Consider the following 20014-nt stretch of genomic DNA (forward strand, 5'->3'; position numbering starts at 1 on the left):
TTACACACATAACCATTGAACGTATACTCCAAATGAAATATTTGAATACAAAAATTTACTTTTTATTTTATAGCTGATTAAAGATTGTACACTTATAAAAGTATAAAGTTCTTCAAATTCCACATTGATACATGGCTAGATTAGAAAATTGTTTTGCAGTAAATTTCAAAGAAAAAATTATAAATGATAATATTTACACAGTGATTCAGAAAAGAAGCTTACGCTTGCGTAATACAACTTAAGCGATCACTCATGTATTTTATATTTACGTATGAGCTATTCAAAATGTAAATTATTCGTATGTTATTTTGTTTAACAACACATTTATCAATTTTAGATTTTTTCCCCCTCTTAAAACTTGTTTTGGCATTCTCAGAAGACAAAACTACGCAATTTATCTTCTAGATCTTTATGTCAAATTATGGTACATTCATATATTTAATATTAGCCTCTCTTTTTTTTTAAAAAAAAAAAAGAAAAGAATCAGGCTACTCATGGATTATCTCCTAGTCATAACGAAAAAAGCATTTCCTTAAAAATATTTCAAATGTGAAATAAAAGCTTGAGGGGAAAAAAACATTCCTTTTTTTATTATCACCATTTCATCCAAAGTAACCAAGACAAATCATCCTCCCGAAATACATGACAGCAAGATGACTCAATACCAAAAATAAATCAAAAAGTTGCATCAAAATATTTGAAACGATCAAATCTCACATTTCCGATCTGACCATCGAAAAAAAATTTCAAAAATGAAAAATAGAGCAACATGGTCCAAAAAAAGAAGAAAGTAACCCCCAAACAGGTTCGGAAGGACAGGAGACATTCATACAATGTTCTTATCAGGTACAATATTCGACATTCGGTGCACGTTTATGGAAGACCAATATTTATGAATGCTCATCGGTAGTCTTTCACTTTTATTTACTAGCAACATAACTTTAAGGAGTGCACCTTTTGGGTGACGGCCATGCCGACAAGTTCATAATTTAATACCTACTTGATAAGATTGGTGGCAAATCTTAAGATAAAGCTCCTAAGAGTCAACTACCTTATTTATTTTCTTCTCCTCATCGCCAGTGAGATAAGACTTCGAGTCCAATTCAGCAGAATAAGATAGATTCTAATCACTGGGAAGTATTTAATTCGTCAGGGGCACAGGTAGTTAGGAAGATAGGAATCTAAATAGTTGGGACCTATTAAAAGAATCATGATTTTGGTAGGTGAGGAACGAATAGACGGAGACAAATGAAAAATCGATTCCAATCGTGATAGGTAGTTTATTGGGGGATAATTTGATGCCAACTGCCAAGGGAGGAATCTTAATAGCACAGTTTCTAACCTCAAATCTTGCCGATGATGGATTGCTTTTTTGATGCAACCATTGTAAGAAGTTCTCACTTGGCTACTGAATTGGGTTTAAGTCAAGCTTTAGAATGTTTAAAGAGTTGCGAATGGGATTGATAGCAAAGGAGGTGTTAATTAGTATTCAATTAGAAATATCTGTATCTAGAGTTTCTGAATAATTAAAACTTAAATTTTGGAGGACTAAAACTTGCAGCCTGGAAATTTATGTTATTTTGTTTGCAAATAATGTTGTTGATTACAAAAAAATCATAATTAATATTCAATGTGAAATTCTGCAATCGTAAATTGATATTTTAGTCAGGCTTTAAAATATTGCGAAAGTTGCAGATACATTTATAACAATGAGATTTTAATTAACCTTAAAGAATTAGAAATATCAAAAGCATTAGTCTCAAGTATTAGAAATATCTGTAATTAAAATTTCTGAACAACTAATCTTTATTTTCGGAAGACTCAGATTTGCAAACCAGAAATTTATGTTACTTTGTTTACAAATAATATTGTTGATAACAAAAAATCATAATTAATATTCTATCTGAAATATCTGTGGCTAAAATTGGTATTTTAAGTCAGGCTTCAGAATAGTGAGATAATTACGAACGCATTGACAGCAAATTAATTGATAGCATATAATTAAAAAATGCATGTATTCAAAGTTCCTGAAGAACTAAACTTCGTTGTTTCAGACAAGAATTTTGTACTACTTTTATTAAATCTGCAATTTGTGTTACCTAATTTGTTGGGAAATCGGAATAACGAGGTTGTTTCAGGAGTAGAAAGATGTAAAATTATATTTTATTTGATATTTGAAAAATTAGAAACAATTAATTTCAACATATTCTTAACAATAAGTTAAGCAATAGCTTAATGTCTTGAAAAAATACTTTTATCTTAACAGTTCTAAATGCAAAATCAATTGAAGGAAAAGGATTATTTTGCAATCTTTGCAAGTTCTCGATTCTTTTATTTAGACTGTGCAAATAATGAGCACGTTGTTTTCTAATAATTACATTTAATAGAATTTTCAGAACAAGTTTGAAATATCATCTCAAATATTTTATATTATTCAAAGTAATAAAATGTGTTTAACTAACAAACGTTGACATACATATAATCTTAATAAAGATTTTTAAAATCAAATCAAAGGTATTTTACATTTTGTTAAATTTTTAAACAAAAAATGCATTAAAATGTAAAAAACAACATTTACGCATTCATGAAGATAAAACGGATATTATAATATCTCAAGCTCCTTTGCTTCCGTAAAAAAAATAAATGCTTTTATTTTGTTCATTTTATATGTTTGAAACATGCGCAAAACGATGATTGAGACTTAAAAGTATTTATAAAAAAAATAAGTGGTATTATAATATTACAAGCTCCTTTAATTATGAAAAATATTTAAATGCTTTTGTTTTAATTATTCTATATTTTTAAAACATGCACGAAACAAGGATTTTTTTTCGGAAAAAAAAGTGGAATGCATTAATGAATATTATGAAGTTAAAACTAAAACGTTCATTCACATGGACTATTATAAATAGTTTTTTTGTAAGTTTAAAAGTCATACTAAAACTAATAATCCAACATGAAAAATAAAAATAAAATTTTAAATAGAAGACCGGCAAACTTAACCAACCATTACGATTTTCCAAAACTCTTTTTTTTACTATAATTCCATAATAACCACTTTTATAAACTCGATTATGAAGAGCAATATGATAAACAGCAGACGATAACATGCTCGATTAAACTATGAAAGATGGGTGAGATGCGGAAAGGAATAAAGATGGGAACCTTGGAATATTCACAGAAGTCAATTTGTAAATCCACCTGCCGAACGAGACCTTGAAATTTACAATAATACTCAAAACAACAGCCGCAACATTTCTCGCCTCTCCAACTATTATTATCATTTGTTTATAAGTAAGCAGTTTTCCAAGAATAAAAACTTAACAGTCGCTTTTCGGTGCCTTTATTATATATCTTTTAAAAAGATAACTATACTCAAAAGCAATCTTTAATTTAACAGTTTTAAACAAATTCTTATTATAAATTAAACGCGAATGTCTTAGAACCACGTACAGTTAGCGGAATGGAATAATAAAAACATCCTGAATAACTTTTAATATAATGATCAGACTTGCTTGTTTTAAGTTACAAGAAGAGCTAAAGTTATTAGGGGAAAAAAATCATCTCCGGGAACATGTATAATATTATAATCATAGACAGGAGAACAATGGGAATATTTAGTTTTTATAGTTAGATTATGTTTAGTCTACGAAAAAAATTGCAATTTTATCAATAAAGTTAATAAATTTGTAAAGAATATGTGTCAAAATTTAAAAACAGTTAAAGAGGAAAAATCTAAATTAAACATTTTTTTTTAAGTTGCGTGTAATTATGTTTTGCGTTAGTATAGTTTTTCAAAACTGAAATGTTACTTTAGTTATCAAATATTTAATTTTTGCACTTATTTATTCAACGGAATGTGATAAATTTCAACAGAAACATGAAAAATTAAATTAAAAAAACGTAGCTTTCATAGAAAATTTAGAAGTTTTAAAGAGATACAAACGAAATAATAATATTTCACGACAAAATTATAAAGCATATTTTTCACCATGCAGGATATAAAATTAAAATAATTTTGAAAAAAAAAATATACAAGAATTTAAAAACGAAAAAATTAAATTATCTGGCATTAAAGAAAAAATCATTAAACATTTTTACTGCTCAATACTCTTTTCTTTTTCTTTTTTTTTAAGAAAAAAAATCGTTGTTCTCATGTTTTGACAAACAGAAATCGCCTTTATAACTTTCTAATATCACAACCAACAACAGTCACATAGAACAAAAAGGGGCGGGACAAAGAAGAGAGAAGAAAAACATATCTTTAATAACTGTTCTTGATTTAAAATGTCGGGTGATTTCTTTTGTGGGTAAATTCTTAGATAAATTTTCTTTTGATATTTTTTTAAACTTTATATCTGTCATAATTTAATTTGAAAATATTTTTTTGAAGAAATCATTTCGTTTTTATTTTATAGCAATTTATATATTTTTATAAGGAATCGAACCTACAATTTAATTAAATTCTTTGATTTTATGTTCAGTTTTATTTATTATATGAGACAATGTGATTTTTTAATAAATAAGTGCAAGAAATTCATTTGCTAATAACGTATTGAGAATTCACTTTTTTCTTTCTTTCTCTTTCTTTTTTCTTTCTTTTTCTTTTCTATTTCTCCTTGAATCTCTCTCTCTCTCTCTCTCTCTCTCTCTTTCCCTTTTTTTGAAAATTATATTGCTTTCATTTAACAAATTAAAACCCAGAAATAAATCAAAAAGTAATACATTTTAGGAGTTTTAACTCTGAAACTTAACAACAAATGTGTGATAGGTAGTNTTTGGATATTAAGATTCCGATTGCTGTTGGGCTAATCATGAGAAGTTTATGAACTTTTACTCTCCATGTAATGCAATGACGGCTTAGTTTAACTTAACAAGTTTTCTTCGAAGGAGAGTTTGTCTTAAATCTCTTAACGGTGTTTTTCAAAGCTCTGTCGCCGAGGAAAATAAAAAAGCCATACTTAAGCCTTACACTTGAAGCAATGCGATGATTTTAAACTATGTATATAATCTTACCATGAAGATCTTGCCATTTGGGCTTTAGAACAGAAAAATAACTTTAATATTTTAAAAGTTATTAAAACTCTTTTGCAAATCGCCAATCTGGCGACTTTTTTCCACCTAGATGAAAAATATCAAAATCGCTGCCCTATTCACAATTTTTACAAATTCTAATGGGCCCAGGTAATGCAGCATTGGAGGAAGTTTTTAAATGTTAAAAAACTAGATCACAAACGCTTTTCATTTAAGCAAAACTGTGGCTTTTCTCCATATTGACGTTCTGCGCCATTTTCAAAATAAGCGTAGACAGCACCGGCTTTAGATAGCTTTAGGCTAAACTTGACCTAAGAGTCAGGAGTAACAGTCGCAAATTCACAGCAGTTATAAAAATAGCCAATTATTCGCAAAAAAGCATGATTTTATATTACGACGGAGCCTTCGAAAAACAACCTTAAATTTCTGAGTCAATCTTAGAGCAACAATGGTGTAGAGATGTATATTATAAGTCTCATATCCGCTGTGAATCAGCCGTTCAGTGACGATCTAAACACGAGTCTTCTGAGCTGTTCAGCAACGATCTCAACATTAGTTTTCTGAGCAGTTCAGCATCGATCTGAACATAAGTCTTCGCTTTTTCTTTCAAAAGTTAGCAATAGAAAGGTCCTAATTTAATAATTTCCCTGTTTACCCATCAAAAAGCAAATGATGACTCCTCCTAATTTGGCCTTTATTCGATTCATATCTCAGACTCGACCTCTAAGTAATCCTATGTAGCTCGGACTCGGGTAAGCTCGGATTAAAGTTCTTCGGGATCGGACCTCCAAAAGCGGGTCTGAGTTCATAAAAGGAAGCTTTGCCGCAGGGAAGATTCATGGTAAATTCTGTTCCATCACCATAGGTATTTTAAAATTTAAAGTAACGAAGAAAAATTAGTTCATGTAAGCCTAGAATAAACCAGGAAGTTTTAAATTCGTAAAAAATGTTTTCAAAACATCAAAATGCATGCAAATTATTGCAGAATTACTTCCACACTGCGCTACCTTGAGAAAATTTTACCATATTTTGTTTACATTTTGATATTTTGTCTAAAATATGTCAGAAATTGAAGCTTCTTTACTGTGTAAACTCTCCATAATTCATTTGCATTTTGACATTTTGAATAAAAAAATTTAGCATTTGAAACCTCTACGCTTCACGATCTTGCTTTAATTGGTTAGCATTTTGATATTTTGATTAAAAAATGCCAGCATTTGAAAATTCTATTATGCGTAATCTTGCCATAATTTGTTTTCCTTCTGATGTTTTGAAGAAAAAAATGCCAGCATTTGAAACTACTATAATACGTAATCTTGCCATAATTTGTTTGCATTTTGATATTTTGAATAAAAAACGTCAGCATTTGAAACTTTTACACTGCCTTATCTTGCCATAATTTGTTTGCATTTTGATATTTCGAATTTTAGATACCAGCATTTGAAACTTCTACACTGCGTAATCTTGTCATAATTTAATTGTATTTTGATATTTTGCATACAAAATGTAAGCATTTAAAACTTCCTGCTTTACTCTAGGTTTAACTAAGCTTATTTTTTGAATACTTCATATTTTAAATTACTTTTGCTGATGAAAAAGAATTTGCCACGAAGGGTCTCTTCCGCGGTGCAGCGTCCTTTTTAACTAGAAAAATCCCGTCGCCACTCCTGTCCGTAATACAATCTATTAAAAACATGAAGAATTGTCAGTTTTACTAAATAATAAGATTAAAATATGATTTATAAGATGCCATCAGAAATTTATCGTTTCCGTACATAATTTACAATTTTTGACTTACTATATGTAGATTATGAACACTCCCTTGTCCGAATCCGTGAAGTAGGGGTTTGGAATGGCGATCGACTTGCATGCTAATTCAGAAATATATCACATGTATTCACAAGAAGGTTCAGGGTCAGTTATTACACGATCAGCAGGTGGTTTTTGTGGGGTGTAATTGCACGCCTTCAGCTGATTCATTTTCCAAGCCGGTATAACCGTAATTTAAGCAACTTAGCTTATTAATTTGATAGAAAAAGTATAATCTAAAATTATACAATTAAAGAAGATCCGTGAAAAAAGTGGTCTCTACCATCCTGAAAGAATTTTGTGAGCTTTATATTCCATGGTTTTTTCGATATTAGAATAGTTAATAATTAAGAGCTAAAGGGATTTACCAAATGATAATGGTTTGTTAAACAATATTCCCTGCTTTTCGTATGTTAGGGTAGCATATAAGGAAAAGATAAACTTTACCGAATGATTATGAATAATATTTTTTAAATAACTTTCATTACTTTTTGGATATTAGAGCAGTTAATAATGAAAAGATTAAGAATTTTGTGAGCCTTAAATTCATGGCGTTATCTATATTAGGATAGTTGATAATTCAAAGCTTGAGTGATTTACCGAATGGTAATGGTATTGGATAATACATGTTAAAAAACTTTCTTTGCTTTTTGGATTTAAGAGTAGCTAGTAATAAAAAGATTTAATAATTTACTGAAAGATAACGATATTGAATAATATTTGTATTAAGAAAAAATTTCCCTGCTTTATGGATATTACGGTAGCTAATCATAAAAAGATAAAATTTACTGAATGATTATGAATTATATTTGTTAATTAGTTTTAATTGAATTTTGGATATTAGGATAGCTAATAATGAAAAAATTATGTAATTAAAAGATAAAGAATTTCGTGAGCCTTACATTCAATGGCGTTATCTATTTTAGGATATTTAATAATTCAAAGCTTAAGTGATTTACCGAATGATAATGATATTGAATAATATTTGGTAAAAAAAACTTTCTCTGCTTTTTCGATATTAGGGTAGCTAATAATGAAAAGATAAAGTAATTTACCGAATGATTATGGTATTAAATAGTATATTTAAGCAATTTTTCCTCCTTTTTGATATTTGAGTAGCTAATAATGAAACGATGAAGTAATTAAAAGATTAAAAATTTCGTGTGCTTTACATTCTTTGGCGTTTTCGATATTAGGATAGTTAATAATTGAAAGCTGGAGCGATTTACCGAATGATAATGGTAGTGAATAATATTCATTAAATAAACTTTCCCTGCGTTTTGGATTTTAGAGTTGCTAGTAATGAAAAAGTAAAGTAATTAAAATATAAAGAAGTTATAAGAAAAAGTAATTAAAAAATGAATAATTTCGTGAGCCTTACATTCCATGGCGTTTTCGATATAAGGATAGTTAATAATTAAAATCTAAAGTGATTCGAATAATATTTGTTAAATAATATTTGCTAAATAACTTTCTTTGCATTTTGGATTTCAGGGTAGCTAATAATGAAAAGATAAGCAATTTATTCAATAGTTATGGTATTGAATTATATATGTTAAGCAATTTTCTCTGTTTTCTGGATATTAGAGCAGCTCATAATGAAAAAAAATTGCTTAATGATTATGAAAAATATTCGTTAAATAATTTTTATTTTCCCTTGGATATTAGGGTAGCTAATAATGAAGGGTAAAATAATTTTCCAAATGATTGTTGTATTGAAAAACAATTACTAAATAATTACCCTTGCTTTTTGGATATTAGGGTAACTAATTATGAAACGCTAAAAAGATTTAACGAATAGTTATACTAATATTGAATAATACATTTTTAATTCTTTTTATTAACGCTATTGATTATTTAAATTTCATTAACATTAAATGTCTGATTAAGCAAAAGCAACATTTATGAGAATAATTTAATCATCGTCATATTGTGCCATTTACAAAAAAGAAAAATTATGAAAATTAAGTCTCCATTGAAAAATGTGGAAGAAAAAGAATCAAAATACATTAGAATCCCACTTATTTATAGATAAACAGGTTTAACTGAGAAACTCCTTTTCCAAAAATTTGCTACTAATATTTCAAAACATTTTGTCCCTATATTCTGCTCTTTTAGAACAACAAGAAAAAAAAACGAATTTTTAATGGCTAATATAAAGTATTTGTTGATAATACGAGAAATTGTAGAATTATAGATGCATTTTGATCTACGGGGAAAAAAAATGTCTTATTTCAGCATATGCAAGAAATCGCGTGATTTCTGATTTATAACTTAGCAGCTTTAGTCGTGTATTAGGCGTTAAGGACCTTGAATAAAGGATTGATTGAAAAGTTCTAAATCTTAAAAAGAAAACCTTTGAGCCTTGATTTACACAACGATTTTGACCATGGATTACTCATCAATGTCAGGATTTAGAAAAAAAGGAGGAATTTCGTAAATTTCAATGTGCACTTCAATATCGACATTTTATCAGATTTTTTTTTTAAAAAAAGATTCAGATTTAATGTTTTAATACAGTGCACATAAACATAAACTAACATAATATAGTAAAATATATGGCTATATTTAACTATGTATAGCTTAACTATAAGACCATATACTATAACTATACTATAATATAGTTACAGTTTTAATATAGTGCACAAATTTATTATTTAAAATATTCCAAAATTAGGTCTATATCTCAACAGAAAATTTAACAGCACATTTAATAGCTTTTACAGAAATTTAAGAAAATATTAAAAATCGCACACTAAAATAACTGAATAAGTAAACTCGTTTGCTAGGAAAATGAGACTAATTTTAAAAGGCCAGTAATCGAAGCTTGACATTGTTTAATTCATCACCCCTTCAAATATATACATTTCGAGTACTTATCAAAAATGAAACTGTCACAAAATAATATTAAGACAAGAAAAAATAATAAAACGTTACCAAAATTTAGCGAATTACTAGTGAGTAATGTGGTATGAAAAACCTGAAAGCCGTTTGATTGCCGGAATAAATTTCTCATTTCTAATAAATTCCTTTCAAATTATCTCGGTTTTCTTTGGCAATAAAACAGGTTTCAATGTTATCAGTTCCATCTTCTTGAGTAGAGATTCATTAGATTTCCACACTATGGTCGGTTTTTTCCTCATTTCAATATTAATTTAGGACTATTAATGCGTAACTTTTTTTTAACTACATTTTTGACAATTGTAAAAACGCATATTAGGTGTGATGATTAAGGATCACCTTAGATATGTAGGGTGAATTCCAAACTTTGCGGTTCCAACTCGACCTTTGGTGATTAAAACAAAAGTAATAATAAAAATATTTTTTTTAGCGACACTGAAAATTTAATTTAAAAAAATAATTATCGATGTATAAATAATGAAATAATGCGTTGGTTTTTGTTAGCTTAAAACTTGGAAAATATGTTGAGCAGTGTTTTACTGAAAATTAAATTAAATTACATTTGTACCCACAATGCTGGTTTAATTATTATACTATTTTTTTTTTTTGAAAAAACTCTAATTTCAAGTTTTCTATCACATTTGTCAGGAAATAATACTTTAAAAATTCATAAGTCTATTTGTCTACGTCTAAAGTCTACGTTGCTCATAGGTCTCTCTGTTCTTTAACAACAGAATCAAAATGCAATAGAGTTTTCAAACAGTGTTCAAAAACAAGATTTAAACAAAAATTTTAATTGTTTCTTTCATTTACTGAATAAGATTGATTAATATAATTCTATTTTTAATAAAAGTTAAAAGGGATCGCGGTTTCCTTGTATTTATAAAATAAGAACTGAATAAATAATTATATTATAATAATTATTAATAATTATTATATTATATAATAATAATTATAAGAACTGAATAAATAATTATATTATAATAATTATCAATAATTATTATATTAAATAATAATAATTATTACATTATAAAATAATAATTATAAGAACTGAATAAATAATTGTAATATAATAATTATTACTAATTATTATATTTTATAATAATAATTATAAGAACAGAATAAATAATTATAATGAAATAATTATTAATAATTATTATATTATATAATAATAATTATAAGAAGTGAATAAATAATTATAATACTTATTTCCTTTATTCCGGAAACTAGGGGTTCTGCCAAATACTCAAATGGTTATTCAGCAGAGAAATGTTTTCAAAATATCCTTAAAAATAATGAATTCTTGTTTTTACGTTACCTTGTTAAATTTTTTTTGTGGGGGGGGGGAAATAGTAATAAGCATAATAATTTGGCTAGCGCATACAATTGTATGAGCTATGAAAACAGAATAGTTATACTTCGCAATCATTATCACTTAAATTTAAATGTTGGGTCGCTAAAATTGCAAGTCATTATTCAAACGTGAATTATCATGTTTCTAAACGAATAGCACTTATTATTAATATAATTCCAATATATAATAATAAAAATTTTTGTTAGTAAGTTATTAATAATTAGGGTTCAGAAGATAAAAAAAACACTCACAAAGAATACATAATTGAGCCCGCATTTAAACTGACTACAAACCAAGTGCAGTTAGTTTTTAACAATCCATAATAAATTTTTCGCCTACGTTCAACTGTTTATTTTTTTTCTCATTGGTGTCAAGGTTTTCAAACGATAAAAACCGTAACACAGTTCTAGCAGATCACGATGTGGTTATTTTCATTGTTTTAAAACTGCACAAGCAAGCCGACAGCGTGGATTATATGAATTGATGAATGACATAATGGGCTGCGAAAACCGACTTAATTTGCTAAGTTTTTGAAGCTGTGATCAATTTCATTCAAGGAAATTCGAAATATTTTCATCAACCTTCGATAAGTCTAAGTATATCAATAATGGGTTACCTCATTCGATTGAAAATTATAACAATTCAGAAAGTATTATAACGTTTGGTATGTTAATTATATCTCAATGAGAATTGGAATCAATTTAAAATTTCAATTGTTGTTTCACATAACGCAAGATAAAACTATTTAGTAATATCAGGGACTAAATAAAATAAAAACACAAGCATTAATCATTCGCGAATTCATGTGCAAAATTGTTCTACATATATTTAAATGACGTAACATTAAAAAGCAGGATATTTTTTCTCTTTGAAATTACTATTTAATTTATCATACAAATATAATTTCGTTGCAGAAGCAGATTGATAAATTACAATGAAGGAATTGATGAAAGCACAGAGGATCTTGAACTTAATTAATCAGAGCGCACCTTTGAAATTCAAAATTTAACACGGTGCATTAAGTTTTACTTCGAAGTTATATTTAGTAAATTAAGCAACAAATTAGCATTGATGATCAATGTTGTTTGGTCATTTAAACTTGCAATCCATAAGATTTTATACTTGATTTTTTTTTTAAATGTTTGACTAATTTTTCATAGCAGGCAAGAAAAGCATACATAAAATAAATTTAAAACAATTACTGCAGATTTACAATTTATTATTTTAATAATTTGGCACTATTAAATAAAGTAAAGCATTCCCGCAAGATCCAGAGGGGTCATTGAGGTTAAGACTATTATATATGATATTATAATATAAATCATAATTATAGTATCTAATAAAATTCCTCCAATGTCAAAAAAGAAACTTGCCCCAGGTTTCTGATATTTTTTGACAGATTTCGACAGTTTATGACTTTTTTCGACTGGTTTATGACGTGTCATGACAAAAACCAGGTTTTGACGTCAAAAATCCAACCCTAAAAATTATCGGCATGATTTTTAATAACGACACGCTTAAAAATTCACATTTGACTAAAATGAATTGAGTTGGTATGTGGAATGTTAAAGAAATCTGAAATAAAGAATTGTTTTTAATAAATGTGTGAGAACATTCTCGGCGTTATATAAAATTTAAAAAAAAATAGATAAAGAAAAATTTTAATAACTAAATTACAATTTAAATTTTTTTTGCACTGAAGTTATACAGATATGCATTATTTTATTCCATTCTAAATTATAGAAAAGTAACCAAGAAACATAAATCAATTCAGTTTGTGAAAGAGGCGGGCGTGAAAAAAAGTCATTGCTTTCTTCTTAAAAACACGACTAAACGTGTCTATTGAACAAAGAAATAATAGCTTCCTCATAACCAGAGTCACGATATCTTTTTACCCTGAAAAATCCCAGAAGCCGCGATCTACAACGGCAGACAGCCCCCGATGTCAACACAAAGCCAGCAGCAGTTTTTGGTAATTAACATACAGCAAACTAACGTGTTTAGAATTAATAGAACGAATGATATTAATTAAAACTGATGAAGTGACTTCTCGTGTTTGAAACTGAAAAAAAAAGTATAAAATATTATCTTTCAAAACTACGTTTCTAGAATAATTATTTTATTATCTTTCTTTTAAAAGAGATATGTAGAAAATCCTGTTTGTAAAATGAGATAAATGAAATGAAGACGAACTGGAAGATAAAAAAAAAAGCACCGAACATATTTTTACATTCCTTCCCCATTGACATACTGAAGGAAGCATGCCATCAACCAGCGGTTCCACAACTTGTGGAGCGCTTATCAGCACTCCTCGAATGTGGTACGAGAATCAGTACTGAGTATCAATACTGAGAAGTATCACAAGGAAAGCCAGCAATAAAGAAAAAAATCGAAACTTTTTAATCTTTTTTAGAAAAAAACTCCACTTATAGCTTAATTGTTCTTTAATTAAACTCAATATATTTTTTTTTTAAAAAATAGCTTTGTAGAATCATGAAGATAAAGCTATTTCCCACAAGAGTTTAAGGCTGTTTTTTGAAGCCTCTGTAATCACAAGAATTAATACTTTTAGTAAATAATATGCCTTTTTTATAACTGTTCGTAAAAGTTGTGCATGGCTGTTAGGCTTAGTTGTACCTAATTTTAGAAAGCGCTATTGTTGCTAATTATGAAAATGGTGCAAAATGTTTATAGGAAGAAAAGCCCCTGTTTTTTACCATTTAAAAAGTTACACCAACGCTACGATGTCTGGGTTCATAAAAGTTTGAAAAAAAAATGAAAGGTATTAGTTGATTTCAATAATTTTTATCTAAATAGAAAAATCTAGCCTAATTGGCGAATTTTAAAAAAAAAATTTTATAATTTTAAATATTTACTCTATTTGTCCGCTCTAAAGCTCAGGTTATTTTTTACGTATCATCATATAAAACGTAAGTTGCTCTAACTGAAAGAATACTTAAATGATTTTTTTCTCCTTATAATTGACATTTTCCTCCGAGTTAACAAAATTGTAAAATACAAAAATAGCATTGAGCATATTACTTGATGTATTCTTAATATTTAAAAAAATATTAATCTGTAATATGCAAATTAACTAGAGCGATCCGGTAAAGTGAGTAATATAGAATTTTCCGCACATTAACAGCTTCCGTATAATAAAGTTAAAAAATTTGTAAAATGCTTTCGTAATAGTATATAATTTTGATTCTTTAGGTACTGAAAAATAAATAAATAACATTTATTAATTTTCTTAATTGAAACACACCAGTAATATTTTAAAGAGTTTGATACTTTGTATTTGATGTGTTAATTGATACATGATTGATTCTATCAATTAATTTGATGGTTGTATTCACTTGAATTTTTAGACATCAAAAAATTAATAAATAAGATTATGCTAATTTAAGCACACAGAAACGTTGTTGTTGTTGTTTCAGCAAAGATCTTACTTTCACCTTAACGAGTGCCTAGTAGGTAATATACAGATTAACGAGTGCCTTCCTTGTAGGTGAAATGCAAATTAATGAGTGCCTTGTAGGTAATATGCAGATTAACGAGTGCCTTCCTAGTAGGTGAAATGCAGATTAATGAGTGCCTTCTAGGTAATATGCAGATTAACGAGTGCCTTCCTTATAGGTAATATGCAGATTAATGAGCGCCTTGCAGGTAATATGTAGATTGACGAGTGTCTTGTATGTAATATACAGATTAACGAGTTCCATGTGGGTAATATGCAGATTATCTAGGTAATTTACGGATTACCTAAATAAATTGAGAATTGAAACAATTTTCAGCACTTTAACGGATTATCCTGGTAAATCTGCACATTACCTAGATATTCTGTATAATAAAAAACTCGGTAATATATGAAAAAATATTCAATAAACAAACACATCGACCCAATAAAATTCTAAATCGACTACTTAAGCTATCTTCGGCGAATTATTGCGTTTGTAAAACGGGAACTATTAAACGCTTACATTACAGCTATTTATGAGTGGAAGTATTTAAACGTGGTGAATGCAGAATACACATTTCGAACAATACACAGTTATTTGTTTAGATACAAAACCTATCAATCAACAACTTTCCCCATCACATCAATAAATAAAGGTATTTATAGAGCAATACTTATGTGAGGTATTCGACCTGGCTGCCATAAATATTTCATTCTTGGTCCTTACCTTCCTTCAATATAAATTTTATACCATCATTAGCAGGCCAACCACGCAAAGAGGATGTAGTGAAACAATTGCTTTTTTTGATGGGTTGTTAGTGATAAGCGTTTCAGTTAAATTTGTTTATGACAGAGAACAACATTTTATTTTCGTACCCTTTGCACTTGAAGCTACTTTTTACAGTTACGTTATTGCAATGCTGTAATTATTCATTTGCTTATTTGTCAAGCATGATTCATTTGGAAAAAAAAGGTTAAACGCTTAAGTACATTCTAATTTTTACCATGTAATACATAACGTGGCGAATAAATGCTAAAGGTGAAATTTTCTTAATTATTTTCACTCCTGAGCTCTGCGTAAAAAAATTTCAGTTTATTAGTTATTCCTTTATATCTGACAAAACTTTTTAGGCCTTGCTTTTTAATTTCTGTTTTGTCTTTCGTGTCAATGGCTGATCGCCTTTTTTACTATGATTTATCTGTTTTGGTGTGGTCCCACTTTGCCGTATTCATTTTATTTTTACAATATTTTATTTTATAATCGACATTGAACAGCCGACTAAATTCTAAAATTACTGCTACCAATATTCAATTCCGTAGCCTTGTAATTTTGATCCCAATCCAGGCAAAGGAACTCATGTGTCAAGTATTAGACGGAATTTGCCTTCGTGGAGGACTTTCTTTATTGAACTAACCTGTATTTGCTTTAAATGGGGAGGACCACCACGAAAGCCTCTCACAATTAGCCTGACTACAAGAGGACTCTAAGCTATGATCCGTTTGCCACTGAAGATATTTACGCCAGTACTGTGATCGGTGCGAGTTCGGAACGGAATTCGTATCGGCCAGTCATCGCTGGGATGGGATTCAATCCGGGTTACCTCATTAGGAGTCAATCTCCTGAGCTACCACGGCTCATTGCCGTATTCATTACTTTCAACAGGTTTTCTGAGTTCTGGTATAATGTTGGTTCTTCTGCTATATATAGTTCTTTCATCGTAAGAAGAGAATTGGTGGCCAAATCACGGAACGTGTCCATTAGTTAAAAAATAAGTGATACACAAAAACTGAAATTAAAGGAAGGGGAAGACTCATGCCAATGTTGATGCTTCAGTACTATCAAAATAAACTCTCAGAAGGTTAGTCACTTTCTTACTGTGTACGGACAATACAATTTATATGTTAAGCTATTTTCAACACCAGAAAAGAAAAGAAAAATGAGCAAACATTGCCGCTTCCAGAAATACAACTGAGATTCTATACAGCAATGGAAATATATTGGATAGAAGCTTGCTAATTAATGCATAATCTTTCAATAAACATTTTTATTCGAATAATTATGGAACCTTTGAGCGGTTTTAATGACATATAAAAATTATCACTTACCCGTGGCCAATTTATGAGCATAGTCAGCATTTTCCATTATGTAATCCAATCCTACACGAGAATCCATCACTAGTCTCAAACATTGACCACACTCCACCTTTAACTGTATTTCTTCTAAATTTCGCCCTTGAAGAGATTTCAAAGTCTCAAGGAGGGATTCTACACCGTTTTCTTTCACGAATTCCCGAGCCCAACTTGGATCCTTTAAATGTTTTTTGAGTTCGATGTAGAGTGTAGGTGATGGAGTCCGTAGTTGAGAGACCAATTCAGAAGGGTTACGCAAACCTCCTGGTGGTCGGAATACAGATCGCAGCACACTCCAATTTTCAGCAGTTCTTGTACGGCTGATGATGTCTTTGTCGTCATCATGAACAATGACGTTCAGGTGTAGTCGATTTTCTAACAAAAATAAAAGACATATTAACAAATAATTTGGAGCATTGAATAAACAGTCAAAGATACTTGGAATTACAGTCAAAGATGCTTGGAATTATTCCACAACACAGCGAAAAATCTGGATCAAATTCCGATAAGGAGTATACCGACACTCAGGGTTCCAGCACTTTTGCCATAAAATCCATTTTTACCGGGGCATGTTACGGAACAAAAAATCTGATACACCGTATGGTATAATATTTTACAATAATAATGAATTTTACAGATGAAGTACCCCAAGTGCTGGTAATTTGCATCGTAATTCTTTACAGAGTGTATTGTTTTTCAAATTTCAAGAAATTTTGAAACTGAAATCTTCTTAAAAATAAAATTAAAAATTTATCGCGATTAACATTGATTACTGTATATCTCTTGTATATGTCTCTATTTTAATACTCAACATCAAGATTAAATTGAAATTTTGACCTCTTGGATCTAACGAGTCATCATTGAGCTAAAAAATTACATTGACTGGTAACAGACCGAACAAGTACTATTAGTAATTGGTCAATTTAACATAAAAGATTTATTTTTTACCATCGCGTGTAAACGTTTTCGGATTAAGACATCATGGCTCAAACACACGGCTCACAGATTTACTATGTATATGACAAGCAGTTTATGAAGCTTCACTAATTAACTTTAAAAGTTGGTAACAGACCTAACAATGTAAAAAAATACTCAATTTTTGAAGATGAAAAAAATTTTGTAATCTTTATCTCAAGATTGCTTTCTAAAGTGATTATTTTCTTATATTTAATCCTGAAAGCAATATTAAAAAAGTGGTAGGATCATGAACTGCGCAATTTTAAAAATGATTATCTTTAGTAACAGATATGACAATAACAGATCTGACAGTAGCAGACCGGATACTTCTCAAGGATAACCACAAAACAAGTAAAATGCATCAGAAATTTTTCTAAAAAAAATTATCTTCTAGATTTGTTATAAAAAAAAAATTTTCCCAATACATTTGTGTCTTAAGTTATTTTACTTATTGGAAATTGGTAAAATATTTAAAAAAAATTTTGACGATCCCATTTTCTAGATTTGCTGTTTATCCCTGTGGCAGAATTGCGGCGACATTGTCGCAAAACGTTACAGAGTTTTTGCAGATAGATTTTAGTCCCATTCGTGTGATTTTGTCGTCTATCTTTATTTTGGAATTACTGCATGAATTTTACGATTTTTAATTTATGTACAAGTTTTAATTTACTATCATGTAATTTATTTATGAATTTAAGTTTTGTAATGATTTACAAAATTAGAAAGGGGAAATAATAAGGTCGTTTTTCCACCTGCAAAATGTGAGAAAGTGCCAATAATATTAGAATTAAAAAAAATATTACTTTTACAATTAAACTTTTCTCTACGTTTTTATTCTTTACTATCTTGCGTAAACACAACGTTTCTGTTACTTTTATTTAGTAATTGTTATAATTGAAATTATTTTAAAGAAAAATATATTATTAATGCTAGGGAAGTTTGTCGCAGAAAGCCCGAAAAAATTCAGCCACAGGGTTGTTTATTGACAATTTAAGGAAAATAAAGCTTTTGACGTACATAAGTTTTGATACATAAGTTTTAATCGTATGTATTTTGGGAAATCACAAGCATTTAAGTAAACAGACCGGAATACCACAATAAAAAATAAAAAAATTGTCGCACATCGAAAATGTCTCGAATTTGGAATCCAACCATATACGAAACCAAAAAGTTGGCAATTGAAAGTGTTTTTGAAATACAAACTATATACGATGTAACTTAGTTATATTTTTTTAATATCTTGAAAACAAACAAAAGCACATTCGCATATCCCAAGCAAGAATTGGTAACGTCTTAAATGCAAAAACGTAAGCTTTGATGAAGAATGGTTTTATAGCTGAGTCGAAGTAGACAAACAACTTTTTTCGTGGCATTATTTTATAAAAGAAGCTTAAACTATTTAATTATAACTAATAAACAAAAAGTAAATAATAATCACGAACTTTTGATCTATTTAATAAAGGGAAAACATTCACTAAAATCAGTCACAATACCCTACTTTTTACTTATTTATTTTTAAACAAAGAAAAATATTTTTACCTTTTTTGTTAAGAGGATTTTTTGACATACTTCCAAATTTATATAAAAAAAAATGTGATTGATCACAAAAGCGAGACTCAAAGTTCCTTTTCCAGCATGCTCCAAGCTCGGATAAGTTAAAACACTCTTGAGATAATGACTTATTATTAAGAAGAAGGAATAAAAAATAATACGATTTCAGCCATTGAACATTAATTCCACAAAATTAGAATCTATTGTAGACACAGTTGCCATTTATCAAAAGAGAAATCATGTCTATACCAGAGTTCTCTAGAAAACCCTGAATATATTTCTTTTTGGAATGGTTTGAGATACCATGAGCCTTATGGACGTTTCAAGGTTAATATCATCCTCGATGCTATGCCTCGTCTGCCAATCATTTCACAATCTGTAGGTTTTCCAAAAGATGGGATTAAACTTCGAATGCGTAGCGGTAATTTTCTTTTGCGGTTAAAAGGTAGTTGGGGAAACTATTCAATGTAATTTTAATTTGTTTGACATTAAAATAAAACATGTTATTATCATATTTCGAAGAAAAAAACGTTATTTTCATGGCAATCATATCCGTCAATAAATAACGGAATGTAATTAAGTTGCATTTTTATATTATTTGAGTTAGAGGAAAAAAAGGTACTTAAATACTTTGATTTGCAAAGTAGAAAGATTTATGAACGCAAAAAGCTTCCTTTTGCATGGCTTTTTGTGAAGTATTTCTTTTTGAGTTAAAAAAATTATTAATAAACGAATTATCAACAAAGAATGGGTTACAGAACAATTGAGAAGATAGAATGTTTATATTTATCAAGAGATGCTTTCGCAACCTAATGATAAAC

At 28.8% G+C, this 20014-nt stretch overlaps 1 protein-coding gene across 1 annotated transcript in view; it reads right to left on the reverse strand.

The window, feature by feature from the left end:
• LOC107455600 (uncharacterized) overlaps window positions 1-19319 on the reverse strand; it is a gene marked incomplete in the record, with an annotated part of 72742 nt that extends 53423 nt beyond the window's left edge. The window contains 2 exon segments of the mRNA XM_071180337.1: window positions 16662-17060; window positions 19182-19319. Coding sequence (XP_071036438.1) covers window positions 16662-17060; window positions 19182-19209 — 427 coding nt within the window.
• Between the last annotated feature and the right edge of the window lie 695 nt (window positions 19320-20014).

This window comes from Parasteatoda tepidariorum, chromosome 4 (assembly GCF_043381705.1).
Source record: "Parasteatoda tepidariorum isolate YZ-2023 chromosome 4, CAS_Ptep_4.0, whole genome shotgun sequence".
Taxonomy (NCBI): Eukaryota; Metazoa; Arthropoda; class Arachnida; order Araneae; family Theridiidae; genus Parasteatoda; species Parasteatoda tepidariorum.